The sequence below is a fragment of the Hypomesus nipponensis genome, chromosome 22 (genome assembly GCF_054491055.1).
Source record: "Hypomesus nipponensis isolate SF chromosome 22, ASM5449105v1, whole genome shotgun sequence".
In the NCBI taxonomy this organism is placed as follows: Eukaryota; Metazoa; Chordata; class Actinopteri; order Osmeriformes; family Osmeridae; genus Hypomesus; species Hypomesus nipponensis.
The window spans coordinates 17,538,345-17,554,603 of NC_140382.1; the positions used below are offsets into that span (position 1 = coordinate 17,538,345).

The following is a 16,259-nucleotide window of genomic DNA, read 5'->3' on the forward strand; positions in this document are numbered from 1 at the left end:
TTACAACACACACACACAAGTGCACACTTACTGTCTACACACACACACAACATACTTGCACATTAATGCATGGCATTCACATGCACGCTCACACACATAAAGCTGTGGATACATACTTCTGTCAGTTAATTTCCAGACTTCCTACCATTACAGATTTCAAATTAACAGGTTGCAGGGGTGGAGAGGGGTAGAAGAGAGGAGAGGAGGGGTGGGGAGTAATGAGGAGGGGAGGAGAGGAGTGTAGGGAGGAGGGGAGACATGGGGGAGGAGCCAGGGGGGAAGAGGCAGGGGGGAGGAGGCAGGGAGCTGGGTCAATGAGCCCCTGCCTTTCTCTGCTTTGTTGCTGCCTGAGAGGAGAGCAGCAGGGAGAGGATATACACACAGAGAGAAGAGATACAGAGAGAGAGATACAGAGAGAGAGAGGGAGAGAGAGGGTGGGGGGATTCATAGAAAGTGAGAGACGGTGAGGAAAAGAGAGGGGGGGGGTCCACAGAAAGTGAGAGACAGCGAGGGTTCAAGGGAGAGAGAGAGAGAGAGAGAGAGAGAGAGAGAGAGCGATCGAGGCTTCTCCAGCACTAATCGTCTCTCTTCCAGAGCATCTTCTCCCCAGCCCTGGATTAGTGACGCTGTGGGTCATCTCCGCTTGGTCCACCACAACCACAGTTGTGGTCCACTCTACACACACACACACACACACACACACACACACGACAGAAGGACTCGGACTCTGAAGCAGGTACAGTGCTGATTTCTCTAACTCAGCTTCACTGAAAGATGTGTCAATTTGTTCCTTCTCATGCTTCTGCTGGATCAGAAGATGTGCGACTGCTCTTGCCGTTTTGTGTCCTAAGAAGAACTGTTTAGAGAACCTAGAGCAGGTGACCCTAAACCAAGACCACAGCCCTGGAGGAGGTGCTGTGGAGGTTTCCCACCTGCTCCTCTGTTTACAGTTGCACTACTTTGCTGTTGTGCTATCTTGGGTTAGTGTGTTTATGCTCATTCATAACGTATTGCCCTATAGGTCTTCAATGAGTGTTTTGTAGCGGTTTGGACAGTTTAGGACAGTTTAGTATGTACACGTGCCAGGGAAGATATTTCAACGTTTTCCCTCAGTTTTGCTGTTTTATAGTGTATATTGTGTTATAGTGTATATTGTGTTATAGTGTATATTGTGTTATAGTGTATATTGTGTTATAGTGTATATTGTATTTTGAGAGCAACGTGGATGTATGACAAGCTGCAGAGCTCTGATTCTTTGACCTCCTGGCCAGTCAAATAGAGACATGTTCTTTTATTGTAAAATCACGAGAAATAATCCATTAGACGTTTATATCTGTGTTTATGCCTGTTCATGTCCATGCATGTTGAGAACTTAGTGTGTGATGTTCTGAAGACACAATGTGCATTGGTGCAGTGGTGTTTTTGATACTGAACATCATATATCTATTCAGTACATTTAGCATGAGTTTAGAGTTTATGTTTCATAAGAAAAACATGTTGTCCTGAGGTTGTCCATCAAACTCAGCTCAAAGTGACAAATGGAAGTTATTGAGGGAGCTGTCAGAAAGCTTTCACAGTTCAAACTGTTGGTTCTGTGTAAATGAACAGATGGATTTCCTTCCACTGGCTGACAGGATGTGCTGAAGTCATTCGTCAGTGACTGGGCATGGGAATGTTGCAAACAACTCCTAATTCCTCAAAATGAATTCTCGTCAAATTCAAGCTCATGTGAGTTTAACACTTTTGGCTGGGGTGAGGAAGGAAGGTGAGAGGTAGTGAGTGTCTCTGACGCAGTCATGACAGTGAGAGAGGGTTAGAACAAGGGAGAAAGGAAGGAGAGAGAGAGAGAGAGAGAGAGAGAGAGAGAGCGAGAGAGAGAGAGAGAGAGAGAGAGAGAGAGAGAGAGAGAGCGAGAGAGAGAGAGAGAGAGAGAAGGGGAGAGATACAGAGAGAGAGAGAGAGAGAGAGAGAGAGAGAGAGAGGGGAGAGATACAGAGAGAGAGAGAGAGAGAGAGAGAGAGAGAGAGAGAGAGAGAGAGAGAGAGAGAGAGAGAGAGAGAGAGAAGGGGAGAGATACAGAGAGAAGGAGTTAGGAGTTGGAGACAGAAGGAGAGAGAGGAGGAGGGAGAGGAGGAGGGAGAGGAGGAGGGAGAGGGAGAGGAGGAGGGAGAGGAGGAGGGAGAGGGAGGGAGAGGGAGGGAGTAATAAGGATGGGAGAGATGAGAGATGGAGAAAGAGAAGAAAAGAGAGGAGGAAGCAGAAACAGCAGTGTATCCTTGTTTTGATGTGAAATACTGAAATTTAAGACTTAATTGATTTGTCGGAACATAAATGATATAATCCTAAATTTTAGGTATGGTTGTTCAGAATACATTCCGATTCAAGTGATGCTTTACAATTATGATGTATTGGCTGTGACCATAAAAACTCATGAATATTAGCATATTCGTCTGATGTACAGCGCTTTTCTGTCTCTCTCTCTCTCTCTCTCTCTCAGGGATTTGTGGCACTTGAACCGCCCATGAGAGAGAGGGGTAAAAAGGAAAATAAAGGAATCATTCGTTTTTGAAAAATTGGAGAGGATTATGACCTTATCAGGAATACTTGACACACACGCACGGCGAGAGAGAGATGCTTCATCTCATCTCCGTGTTATGCAAGAAGGAGAACAGGGCTGACGTTAAGTTTCCATGATCTACCATGTGACTGCAGTTTAGCAAAAATGTAGCAAATCAGCGTTTTCTGTAAATTCAGCACACACTTGGAATGCTCTGCCATCATGCATGCGCACAAAAGACACATACAAAACATTCAAACAGCCTTAAGGAATGGCTTGTTGCCAATGAGGTATGCAAGCACTGATGTACTGTCTGCTTATGTGTGTGTTTGCCGTGTTGATGTATGTTATGTGCCTCAGTGCTGTATATGCGCTTGTACTGCAAGTACACTTTTCTGTTGCTTATATGTGAACTTGGTGTGTCTACGTTACTGTATGTTTATTGACTTATTTTAACGTTAGTATGTTATTTGATATTTTGTCATTTTGGGATGCCTTGAAACATCTGGCTGGGTACAGCAGATGGAAATTAGCCTCTCTGGCTAACTCTGGCACACTCACAGTTTTGCTGTTGATTAGTGTTTGTTCCCGAAAGAAATGAGAAAGAAATGAGTGCGTAACAGTAACTATAGGTAGGTAAATAGGAATGCCTAAGTGGTTAAACGGGATAAGTTGTTGGGTGTTACAAAGGTGTAATAAGGTACAGTGCGGGGGGGGGGGGGGGGGGGGTGTTGTGAAGATCAACAATATCATCCTCTGACCCAGTAGGTTTCACCTGTGTTTAAACTGTGTAGAAAAGCCTAACGAAGTGTCACTATAAACTACTATATTACAGCATTTCCTATGTAACCACAATGTTACCTGAGCTTATTGCCAAGCAGTTAAATGGCAGTTGATGGAACCTTAAGCTGACGTGTTGCTAACAACAGTCATTCTAAGTGTGAAATCCAGCTTTAGATGCCCAGTTCTTTATGCAGCTCCTCTGAGTTGAGAACATCTAAAGACCTTGTCCTACACTGCTCCCATTCCACTTCCTGAACTTGAAGTAGGTCACCATGGCGATAAAAACCCAACGGCTTCCTGCGAGGAGAGCATGGCGTGACTCTATGGGCTCTCCTGATTCGATCACATTAATCTAAAGAAATAAATCCTCTTACAGCCAGCACCTCAGTGACACAGTGGAACCCCTGACAGGAGACATCGGGCCCCTACAGCCATTTTCATAATCAAAAGCCAGCCCAAGGTTAATCACCCTGTCTAGTTATGGAAAATTGCTTCACGTTTCAGAGTGATTAATAAGTGTGGTTGAATTACTGTTGAACAAGATGTGCTCTTTTCTGTCACTTTGTCGTTAGAACCGAACTGAAGTTGTACAATGAAGCGATCCCTGAGTTTCTTCTGCACTTCTGCTAATTTAATGAAATGTATTTTTAAAAATGAATGTCAGCCAGGATAATGCGGCCGCTGACAAATCAATTCAGAGAAATATACGTAACTTATTTTTCCATTCCTTACTAAGACCTGGAAACCAACGGTTGCCTAGGAACATGTTCTCTTCGGCCAGATCCTTTCTATTCTGTGTGTAGGATAAGATTTATTGGTTTTCTTTCATTTTCATGTCATGCACACAAAGTGTTCACCCTCGTAGGTTTGCAAGACACAAAAACTATAGTTGCAGAAATCATGTCTTTACATATTATTACATCACACAATTACTTAATAGCTCTGTCTTCAACTAAATATTCTGCCTTTTCTCCTTAGCAAAATAATATCTGCATCAAAAAAGGTTCCCTAACTGAAGCTTACCTCACATCTTTTTTTGTATCCATCCTAAAGAGGACACAAAAGTAAATCCCTTATGACCACATAAGCAAAAATGTACCTCTTTCTCAATTTCTAGCAAGTTCACTAATCATAGAAAGCTCTTCATTCTCTGGAGAGGCTGAAACTGAAGAAAATGTCCGGACTAAGTGTACTACAGGAAATGGTCTTATAGCTCTTGTGGTAGAGAGGCTTATATCGTCATAGAAACGGCAAACACCAGCCGAGAGGAGCAAAGTGTGACATCATATTCCCTACCGTCACCCTGGCGACAGTGGTGTGAAATAACCATAGCTTACTTATATTTCTATTGATAAATTATGAAAAACTGAGCAAGACACATACTATTTAGTTATGAGATAAACATGAGCTAAAGGTTTAAACATGTTGAGAACAGAAGGATAAAACCTTAGATAAATCCAAATGAATAAAAACATAAATGTAACATTAATGATCTAAACGACACCAGATAAGAGTTCACCAACACAACAAACTCTGTGACAATTAAAATATGTATTTGAGGTCACAGATTCATTTCCTCATTAAGTACAACCGGCTCTCCTTCCTTATGACTTGGGGAAATGTTGGGCCCCATGAAAATATTTCAACATTCGCCATCCTTTCCTACACATTTTGGTTGTCAGTTTTTTGTTCAACAAATGTTCAGCTTTTCCACCAAGATAGAGAGACGGGACAAAGAGAGAGAGAGATAAACTGAAACTTTGTGTGTCTAAAACCCATACACAAGCCATATACAAGTCCATACATCCATTCAGACTTGATGTAAAGGTTGGCCATTATGCTGAGAAACCTGACAGATGACAGTTTGTGTTAAGAGGGGTGGAGGATGTGAGTGAGATGTTGGAGTGGAAATCTGAATGTCAGAAGGCCTTGGGTTGCTAATTCATGAATTCTGATTGGGTGCTTCCCTTTCTGTGCAGTCTTATATAATTCTATAGCTCGCAGGCTGGTTTTCTATGTATAAACCCAGTGGTTTCCCTATGTTGTCCTATATAATTATATAGCTGACAGGCTTGTATCATTCTATAGTTGGCAGGCTGGTATAATGATGTAGTTGACAGGCTGGTTTCTGTGTGTTGTTGCCATGACCACAGCTGACATGGACACCATGGATCGAGGATTCTTCCGGAAGGTGGACGTTCCGGACCAGGCCCACTACATCGTTGCCTTTTTCGTTCTGGTGATCGGAGCGCTGGGCGTCGGTGGCAACGTCCTGGTCATGTACGCCTTCTTCTGGTAGGTCGGAGGGAGGGAGTCGGGGGGGATTGGGGGAGGGAGAGAGACGGGGGATGGGAGGGCCAGGGATGGAGGAAAGGGGGGTTGGGTGTGGGGGAACGGAGGGAACAGAGGAGGGATGAGAGAGGGGGTGGGTGTGGGTAGGGAGGAGGAGCGGTGGGAAGAGAGAGAAGGGATGAGGGAGGGAGGAAGGTAGGGAGGGAGGGGGGGAGGGAAGGAAGGTAGGGAGGGGGGGAGGGAAGGAAGGAACACCCATGGGGGGTACAAACAGTACAAGTTTCCCCCGAGGCCTTCGCAAGTCCTCCGCCATAAACCGTGGCTCTCCTCCTCCGTCAGCACCAGCCGGCCGAGGGAACAGGAACCTGGGGGCCTCAGGGGACCATGCTCTGCTTCCTCGCGTCCGATTGGGCCGCGTAAAGACTGCTGGTGTGCCGTTGACGTTTATCCGCCATGACACGGCGCTGCTCCTGACACTCAAGTCTTATTTTCGTAGCCGCTGCGAGCGACACAACTAGCTGCTAACGCTGGCCGACAGGACAGAAGCTGCTCGGTCAGGGAGATGGGACGTGCTTGACCAAGTAGTGCTGTGGCACTTTTCACTGCCCCACTGTTCTGCATGGGAATGGAACTGAAGGTTGACAGGGCTCCCCTCCCCCCCCATCTCCTCTCCCCTCCTTTCCTCTCCTGTATGCGGGCAGAAAGTGACATGGTTCTAGGGAGGAATTGAAGGGGGAGGAGGTAGGGCTGGGAAGGGGTGGTGGGGGGCTCCGGGGGGGGAGGGGGGAGGGGGAGGGGGGGCAGACGGCGGTGTTAGTTCTTGAGTGCCACTCAAGGTTATGAGGCTCATCTCTGTCTGGGTTTTTTTTCCACATCTGTACTGAGTCCGTGTGTGTGTCTTGGATGGCCAGTGATCTGATTCAACCCAGATGCAGCACTTTAGAGCTGAGCCATGAGGCGTCGCTCAGGGACGTGTTTGGTCTGCCATGTCCTGAGAGGAGGGTGTGCCTGTGTGGCCATGCCCGGGGACTCAGAAGGGGGGATGGGGATGGGAGGGATGAGTGGAAGGTTGCCAGGTTTGCATGAGTCAGTCCAGCAATGGGAAGAGATTCCTCTGGGTCCATGACATGCTTTGTACATTAGTAGGAGTTTGGAGTGATGTTGCTGCTACATGACTCTTGTTGCTCTCCTCGCCTCAACTCCCTCTCCTTTCCTCTCCACCTTCTCCTCTATTACCCTATGCTCCCTTCTCCTCTCCTCCCTCTCCTCTAATCTCCTTCCACTCCTCTCCTCCATTCTCCTCCTTCTCCTCTCCTCCCTCTCCTCTAATCTCCTTCCACTCCTCTCCTCCATTCTCCTCCTTCTCCTCTCCTCCCTTTCCTCTAATCTCCTTCCTCTCTCCTCTCCTCCATCCTCCTCTCCACCTTCTCCCCTCCTCCCTCCTGTTTTTTCCTCCCTCCACCTGCCCTCTACTCATCCCTCCCCAGAACGCAGAGGCAACAGGAACATCTCAATGTTTTAGCTCAGAGCAGGGAACAACACACAGAACAGCGTGAGCTGCTGTATGTTTTTTATTGACTGAACAACTCATGTAATTGTATGAGCTCATAACGGTGGAGCAGCTATACCGCGCGCCATAGAGCACGCAGTGATTCACAATATATCTTCAGGGACAGGGATGTATGATTTTTTTATGTGTTCTTGTTCTTTTTTTCAACGAATTGTCTATTTTACCGCGAAGCAATATAAAACATTAATTTTCCTCCGAGGAAGCTGTACCATGTAGCACTGTCTATCTAAGCTAATTACATCATTGCATTACTGTTTATGTCACTGGCAACACAGGTGTTACGTAATGATATAAAGTCATTGAATCTTTGAAATTAATTGGAACGTGCACTGAATGTACCCTGAGAGAGTACCAAGTGGAATGGGCCTGCGCGCGAGTGTGTACAGTATGTATGTGTGAGCGTGTGCCTATGTAGCGCGTGTGTGAGTGCGTGCTTTCACAGTCTCTGTGTGCGTTCACAGTCTGTGTTTGCGAGTGTGTGCGTTTACTGTATGCTCGTGTGCGCCTTCGTGTGCATCACATTCTATGTGTGTTTGGGATTTGTCTGTTTTGCGACAGTTAAAAATGTTTGGCGTTTTACATCAAAGTGTCTGGCGAACGTCAGCGAGCTTGCAATGCTCACTGACACAGATTGCGGAAAACGTTACACATGAGCAACATCAAAGGGCGCCGTGGACCGCTAAAGTGTAACATTCCGCGTTGTAGTATCAAGTTCAGAATTACAAGGCCTGCATTTAAACCTGTCATTATTTAAGAAGCCTTGAGGGAAATGCTTTATCCCGAGAAGGAATTAACCAGTGGCAAGCTCTTGATTTAACAGCGAAGGATTTTGTCAGCTGAGCTGCAGTCGTCTATAGTAGGCTTTACTGGTCGTGATGGAAGTATTTCAGCGCGACTTGAGACGCTGAGAGATGAAACCTTAACAGCGTTGTACGGTGTGAGTTCACTTTCTCTCGTACGAGTTTCAATCCTGGTTTCCTAGAAACGTTCCTAGTCGGGCTTCTCTAGGAACGTCATTGAGATTCGTTTCATGACTCACGTGGATGCCCCCGCGGGCCAAATGGGAACATGGCACCACGATCCGCAAACTGCCCATCGACTGTCTCACGCTGGGCCCGAATACATTATCAACATTGATTGGTTGAGAATCTCATGTGACCTTCATGCAGGATGTCGGGTCAGCGAGCAGGGGAGGGACATGTGAGACCGAGTGAGAACGGGACTGTACAATCTGTCTACCACCCCTTCTCAACACAGACACGCACACACACACACACACACACACACACACACAAACTCACTCACTCCTCCACCTCTTGTCCTTCCCATAGTGATGTGCAGTGAAGACCTTGGAATGATGCCTGGAATAACCATGGCATCATTAAACACGACATAATGTATTCTTTTGATCATTTTCATTTTATTTTTATTTTTCATAAGAGCGACATCTCACTACTTCAGAGACACAATAGTTGGTTTCATATGTTACATGTATCCCTAATGATGGATCTATAAGGGCACTGCTATGCTCACAGCGTCTGACAACCATGTCAACAACACTCTGGAATTACAATTACATAAACAGAGAACCAGGCCGTGCAGTAACATGACCACAGAACCAGGCCATGCAGTAACATGACCACAGAACCAGGCCGTGCAGTAACATGACCACAGAACCAGGCCGTGCAGTAACATGACCACAGAACCAGGCCGTGCAGTAACATGACCACAGAACCAGGCCATGCAGTGTCTGCACTGCACTAGAAGAAGAACCCTCAATGCCTTCCACAACATTAAATGTAGACAACTGCCTCTTGCAGTTGTATCTCAACATATATAAGCATTGATAAACCTCATAAATGCGTTTCGGGCAAGTGTAAAGAGTTCCTGGAATACAGAAGCATTTCTAGACAGGTTGATGGATTTGTGGGAGATGGGGGAAGGTAGCTGGCGGAGGATCACTTATGGTGAATTGTGCTTTCTGCAGGATTAATGGGTGGTCAGTAATCAAAATAATAGTGGTGTCGGCAGTGCTGGTAACACTCTGCTGACAGCTGACACATGCTGGAACATCATTACAGAACCAAGGATTCCTGTCTGAGTCTAGGTCAGATCAAATCAAAATGTCTGTTTTATAGCGTTTTTTTTACAAGCTATGTCACAGGGGGCGTCACAATCACAGCTGGCTACAGATAGGCACAAATAACCCACCAACTTGTTTCCTTAGATAAGTCTTTCAATAAAATCCAACAGAGTGAAAAAATTTCAGAAACCCGAGTCCTTGTTCTCTGTTTCAGTGACAAGAAGCTACGGACACCGCCCAACTACTTCATCATGAACCTGGCAGTGAGCGACTTCCTTATGGCCATCACGCAATCTCCCATCTTCTTCGTCAACTGTCTGTACAAGGAATGGGCGTTCGGAGAGACAGGTAGCTCTGACCTTCTAGATTTTTTTTGGTCTTCAGACATTCACTAAATCATTTTGAGTGTCCTACAATGAAACTGAAAATGCAATCTCTGGTCAGAAAGGATCATTCGAAAAGAAATCCTTTAAGATTTTATATTATTATATATAGATTATATAAATGTTTATTAGAATGTTTTTCCTCCTCTGATATTGATTATTTTTCTTCAGATGATATGATCTTCTTCACCCCTCATGCAGCCTACATTTTATTGAATATATTTTTACTCTGATAAAAAAAAGGCTGCTTTCTCGTATTAACAGTGAATGTATTCCTCTTCAGGCTGTAAGATGTACGCCTTCTGTGGGGCCTTGTTTGGGATAACATCCATGATCAACCTGCTGGCCATCTCCATCGACCGCTACATCGTCATCACCAAGCCCTTGCAGGCCATTCGCTGGACGTCGAAGCGGCGAACGTGCCTCATTATCCTGCTGGTGTGGCTCTACTCTCTGTTCTGGAGCCTGGCTCCTCTGCTGGGCTGGAGTGAGTTCATCCTTCTCCTCCCTCGGTTCTGCCCTCCATCCTTCCATCCATCCGTCACTCCCGTTACTTCAGGCTTTACACGCGCATTTGTGTAAATGCACACACACACACACTTACGATCCTCGTCCTCCTGCCGGACTGTTCTCCAGGTTCCTACATCCCCGAGGGCCTGATGACATCATGCACGTGGGACTATGTGACTGCCACGCCAGCCAATAAGAGCTACACGCTCATGCTGTGCTGTTTCGTCTTCTTCCTGCCCCTGGGAGTCATTCTGTACTGCTACCTCTGCATGTTCCTGGCTATCCGCAGCGCAGGCAGGTGAGCACACACACACACACACATACACCCACACACCCACACATACACCCACACATACACCCACACACCACCACCCACACACACAAATATACAGATACCCACAAACATACAATCCCACACACACATGCACATACACGTACACACACACACACACACACACATGCACACGTCCAGTTGTTCTCACCCCTTGGCTCCGCCTGTTCCCCCCCCCCCCCTCCAGGGATATGGAGAAGCTGGGCTCTCACGTGAGGAAGTCCACCCTGATCCAGCAGCAGTCCATCAAGACAGAGTGGAAACTGGCCAAGATAGCGTCTGTGGTCATCATCGTCTACGTCCTGTCCTGGTCCCCATATGCCTGCGTCACCCTCATCGCCTGGGCCGGGTAGGGAACGCCTCGCCTCGCCTCTCCTATCCTCGCCTCTCCTCGTCTCTCCTCGCCTCTCCTCGCCTCTCCTCGTCTCTCCTCGCCTCTCCTCGCCTCTCCTCGTCTCTCCTCGCCTCTCCTCGCCTCTCCTTGTCTCTCCTCGCCTCTCCTCGCCTCGCGCTGGTCCACGTTCCCCCTCCCCGAGGGCTCTGACGTTTCACCCATGCTGCAGCTGTCAAACACAACAACACTCCGCAAAATCGAATTGAGGGCTGTATCTCAATGATTTACCAATGTCCGAGACGTTTCAGGTTCGAATCCCACTCTATCTGTATTTTTGGATAAAGGTGCCTCCTAAACGAATACATGATAGGCTATGTGCTAGGCTTGTTTAGGCTAAATGTTAGGACATAACACAAAGCTGTAGGGGAGGGCAGGGCAGGGGAGGGCAGGGGAGGGTATGGAGGTGTGAGTTGACCTGGTCTCGCTCGGAGAGAGAGGATAGGAAGCGACGGGCGGAGAAGAGCTGGAACGTCAAGCATGTGATTCCTCCTGCTCAGTGTGCAACACCTCGGGTTCACTGGGGAGTGCTGCACGACACGGCCCGCACAGACTGACCAGGGGAACAAACCCTGCTGACTGAGGCACAAACACATGACTGACCATCCACCTCCTCACACACACACACACACATGCTTGCACTCCCACCCACGCTTTGATACGCACACATGCTCGCTTACACACACTTACACACACTCCGTGCACGCACTTGCACACAACGATTAGACGCGTAGTCACACACACTTTGGACACGCACGCGTGCATGCATGCGTACACACACACTTATGCAGGCGCTCTCTCTCACACACATCGACTGTGTGGAATGTTTGTGTGTTCCAGATATGCCAGTATCCTCAGTCCCTATTCCAAGGCTGTGCCGGCTGTCATAGCCAAAGCGTCTGCCATCTATAACCCCTTCATTTACGCCATCATCCACACCAACTACAGGTTAGTCGTTCAAGCCACAAACACGCAAACAGGCTTACTCACACACACACACCTATCTGTCTTATACTATCCCCTGCCTACCTGCCTGTCTGTCTGCCTGCCTGCCTGCCTGCCTGCCTGTCTGTCTGTCTGTCTGTCTGTCTGTCTGTCTGTCTGTCTGCCTATGTATTCATAAATCCATCCATTCCTCCATCAGAGATACCCTGTCAGAGAGAGTCCCCTGTCTGCACTGCTTGGCCCGGCCCCCCAGGAAAGACTGCATCTCCGTGTCCAACAGCGAGTCCTCCTTCAGAGACTCCATGCTCAGCAGACAGTCCTCCAGCTCCAAGACCAAGTTCCACCGCGTGTCTTCCATGTCCACCGGGGACACGGTGAGTCGAGGGGGCTGGGGGGCTGAGCGAGGGGGCTGAGCGAGGGGGGGGGCTGAGCGAGGGAGCCAGGGGGCTTAGTGAGGGGGGGGGCAAGGGAGAGGGGCCAGGGAGGAGAGGAGGATGTTGACATCCTTGAGTGACGGCCCTCCCAGCTGTCTGCTGGTTACTGTTGTGAGAGGGGGTTGTGAGAGTGTTGCGAGACCCTGAAATGAGGAAGATTCTGAAAGAAAATGCTCATTTTCCACATTGACGTGGGGAAGAAGAGGCTGTTTCTCTGTGTCTTTCTTTCTCTCTCTCTATCTCAGTTGCTCTCTCCATGTGCACATTGTAATGCGTGGCGGATATAGTTTGAGGTCCAAGTTTGACACTTAGCAGTAGCAAATATTTAATCGTATGATCTACCTTGGTTGATTATGGTTGTACCTTTGTTTGTCGCACCCTGAGACAGGATGTAACACGAGCTGGCTCCCCTGGTATTGTTGACCCAGCCTCTTCTTAAGAAACCTTCCAGGGACTTCTAATAGAGGATTCCATGAAACGTTCTTCTGGGAAACGATTGTTTTGGTCTCATGACAGCTCTTTCTCACAACTGTGAGAAGAGCTGAATGAGACTGCCCCCCCCCCCTCCTCCTCTGTGCTAGCGGACATGTTCAGAATGTGTGTCTGGTGATCTGAGAGGAGCGACGGAGAGGGGAGGTGAAGAGAGTGAGGATGGGAGAAGGGAGAGAAACAGAGTTGGCGCTCAGGAGCAAGGAAGAGATACTTAGTACACAACAGCAATGTGTCACACCCCTTCCTTCCTTGCTGTGTCATTATCTTAATCCTCACAATACTGAAAGAAAGATCACTTGCGCTACTTGAGGAGAAAACAACCTGTTAGACGACACGAGACCTACCACACAATGCTGCTAAGACCGTCTTCTCTAAAGCCGTGGAAGACTGAGGCCTACACAACCTAAGAGGCAAAGCGTGTGTGCCTGTATGTGCATTGGTGGACGCACAAACTTCAATCAGGAGAGACCTGGGATAACTGAAAGATATTTCTTACAGAATAATAAATGTAGGAGCCGAATGGGACATGCTCTTGGAGCTTGGACCCCGTGGGGAATTATATAAATCAACGGGCGCCTGCCCAACGCCCGAAGAAGAATCCCCCGCGGAGTCCAGACACTGGTGGCGGTGGCGGCAGCCGATGACCAATCGGGTCGCAGATGGAGACAGGAGCCGGGTGGCGACGGGGAGGTGGAGGGTCGCGCACTTGATCGCCTGGAGGAACTACACAGGGAGAGAATCATATTTAAAGGCACGGATCATATGACGCCATTACTGTAATTGTAGGCGGGAGGGCTAATCAACCTAAACGCCTGTGACCGCTCGACCCGGGAACGTGGGAAAGTAGGGCGTTCTTAGCGGGGGGAGTGAGTAGTGTACACTACAATTGAGCCCGAGTGCAGGGATCGGTCTTGCCTGACTGAACTTGCGCTAAACTTCATATGTGTGAATGTGTGTGTGTGTGTGTATGTGCTGTGTGTGTGTGTTGTGTGTGTGTGTGTGTGTATGTACAGAGCACAGCTGCAAAGATGATGACAAAGACATTACGCTGGCTTTGACAAAAACGTCCAAACACACCCCAGGGCTCTTAACTAACTCCATGACCCCAGAAGGCCAGCATGCCTACACACACTCTCTACACACACTTGTGTCACACACACACATCTCACACACACAATCTTACACATATATCTTACAAACACTCTTTTGTACACACACACACACTGTTTGTACCCTTATGTTTATGCTAATAAGAGGTCCTCATAGAAGATTAAGACTGATGTCTTATACATTTTGATTATTGATAATAGGTTTAGATAGGACGCTAGGAAACTGTCAAGAGGAGCACGACCAAATAATCCCAAAGTACCTGTACCAGTCCCAAACGACGTCCACACTCTGAGGTCGTGCCCCCTCCTCACACCAGGCGATTTATCAAGGTCTGACCTTTAACCCCTGCTGCTGTGTGTGTGTGTGTGTGTGTGTGTGTGTGTGTGTGTGTGTGTGTGCGGTGCCTGCAGCAGGTGTGGAGCGATGTGGAGCTGGACCCCATGGACAAGCAGGGCCAGGTACTGAGGACCAGTCAGTCCTCAGGGGGTCTGAGGGAGAAGGACAAGCGACAGGCCATCCTGCAGACCAGGACCAGGCCCGGCCACTACCAGGAGGTACGGTATGTGTTCCTTGACTGGCTCCATCTTATACTTACATCTCTCCTCATGTCATGCTGTAACCTTTCTAGTTGGCGCCGAAAATGGCTGCCTAGGTAGGCTCTCCTGCCAAAGTAAATTCCTTGTCTGTGCAAACTTTCATGGCAAATAAACACCAATTCTGATTATTAATAATAAGAATTATTACAATACTACTACTATTACTAACAGTAATAATACTAATAGTAATGGTGTGTTCATTTAGCAAAAGCTTTGATCCAAAGCAACTTGCAGAGGTGGGATTTGAACTTGTTACCTTGTGATCTGTATTAGAGTTGGAAAAACATTTTGTGCCACTATTTGTATGCACTACAGTATAGTACCACCAGTAAAACAGCTCCAAGTACCCCAATAAGATTATACACAACAGAGAACAGAGGAGAAGGGTGCTTCGAATTCAGTCTCCCTCAAGGCTCCTTTATTTAGAAACAAACAGACAAACGATAGGGAGGTAGACAAAACTGAGGGAGATTTTTAAAAAAGAGATTCCCCTCCTGTGAACACTCAAACAGTCAGTCTGTGATTCTCAAAAGAGGGTGAGGAAGACCAAAAGAGAGCATGTCCCATTCGGTTAGGTTGATCTCACACTGTGTGTCCCCTCCAGGCTCCCATCCCAGAGAGAGGGTTGCTGAGCAGCTGTGACCCTGACCTGGCGTCGGACTCAGTCAACATGGCCACCTTGCCTCTCCTTGTGACCAGGGACGTGGCCGCCCTGAGGTGGCAGGAGGAGGGGAAGGAGGAGGTGAAGGAGGAGAAGAAGGAGGAGGAGGAGAAGGAGGAGAAGAAGGAGGAGGTGAAGGAGGAGGAGAAGAAGGAGGAGGTGAAGGAGGAGAAGAAGGAGGAGGAGGAGAAGGAGGAGAAGAAGGAGGAGGTGAAGGAGGAGGAGAAGAAGGAGGAGGTGAAGGAGGAGAAGAAGAAGGAGGAGGTGAAGGAGGAGAAGAAGGAGGAGGTGAAGGAGGAGGAGAAGAAGGAGGAGGTGAAGGAGGAGGAGAAGAAGGAGGAGGTTAAGGAGGAAGAGAAGAAGGAGGAGGTGAAGGAGGAGAAGAAGGAGGAGGTGAAGGAGGAGGGTACTCAGGGAGGGGTCGGCCAGGGGGAAGAGGAGGTGGAGGATAAGAGGGAGGAGGAGCAGGACCTCTTACAGCCCCACTCCCCCGGCCGAGGCCTGGACTCGGCCAGGGACTGTGAGCGCCGTGGGTCGGGCGGCTCCATTCCAGACTGCAGCCTGACGGAGGGGGGGTTTATTGGGGACAAACATAGCACACATGCCCACCAGGGTGACCTGCTGCTGGGACTGAAGACTCTCAACTGCTCCACCGAGATACTGGAGTCCATGGAGAAATTCCTCTCCTGAAATAAGCCGGAGGCTTGGCGATGTGTTTGTGTGTGTGTGTGTGTGAGAGAGAGAGAGAGAGAGAGAGAGAGAGAGAGAGAGAGAGAGAGAGACAGAGAGAGAGAGAGAGAGAGAGAGAGAGAGAGAGAGAGAGAGAGAGAGAGAGAGAGAGAGAGAGAGAGAGAGAGAGAGAGAGAGAGTGCATGTGTGAGTTGCACTACATTGCAGACTGGGGTCAATATACATCCATGTCTTGAACGTTTTTGTTCATAAGCAAGGGTGTATTTCACCTGCCTCATCTTCCACATCTGATCCCATGTTTTTTTATAGAACTGGTATCATTAGACAGAGTATATAATAAATCAAGTATTCGACAGTGTTAAATGACCCAGGTGTAGTTTGTAGAAGGTTTGAGCAATATAGCATAGTCCATAACACTGATCTAAGGATGT

At 48.0% G+C, this 16,259-nt stretch overlaps 1 protein-coding gene across 1 annotated transcript; it reads left to right on the forward strand.

The window, feature by feature from the left end:
- The first annotated feature begins 558 nt into the window (after positions 1-558).
- Positions 559-15,225, forward strand: opn4xa (opsin 4xa). Its single transcript, XM_084686505.1, has 10 exons — positions 559-736; positions 5,494-5,635; positions 9,500-9,633; positions 9,952-10,155; positions 10,305-10,476; positions 10,697-10,858; positions 11,741-11,848; positions 12,045-12,219; positions 14,295-14,440; positions 15,082-15,225. The coding sequence occupies exons 2-10, from the start codon at positions 5,499-5,501 to the stop codon at positions 15,107-15,109; spliced, it is 1,266 nt and encodes a 421-aa protein (XP_084542631.1). The 5' UTR covers positions 559-736; positions 5,494-5,498; the 3' UTR covers positions 15,110-15,225.
- The last annotated feature ends 1,034 nt before the right edge of the window (positions 15,226-16,259 follow it).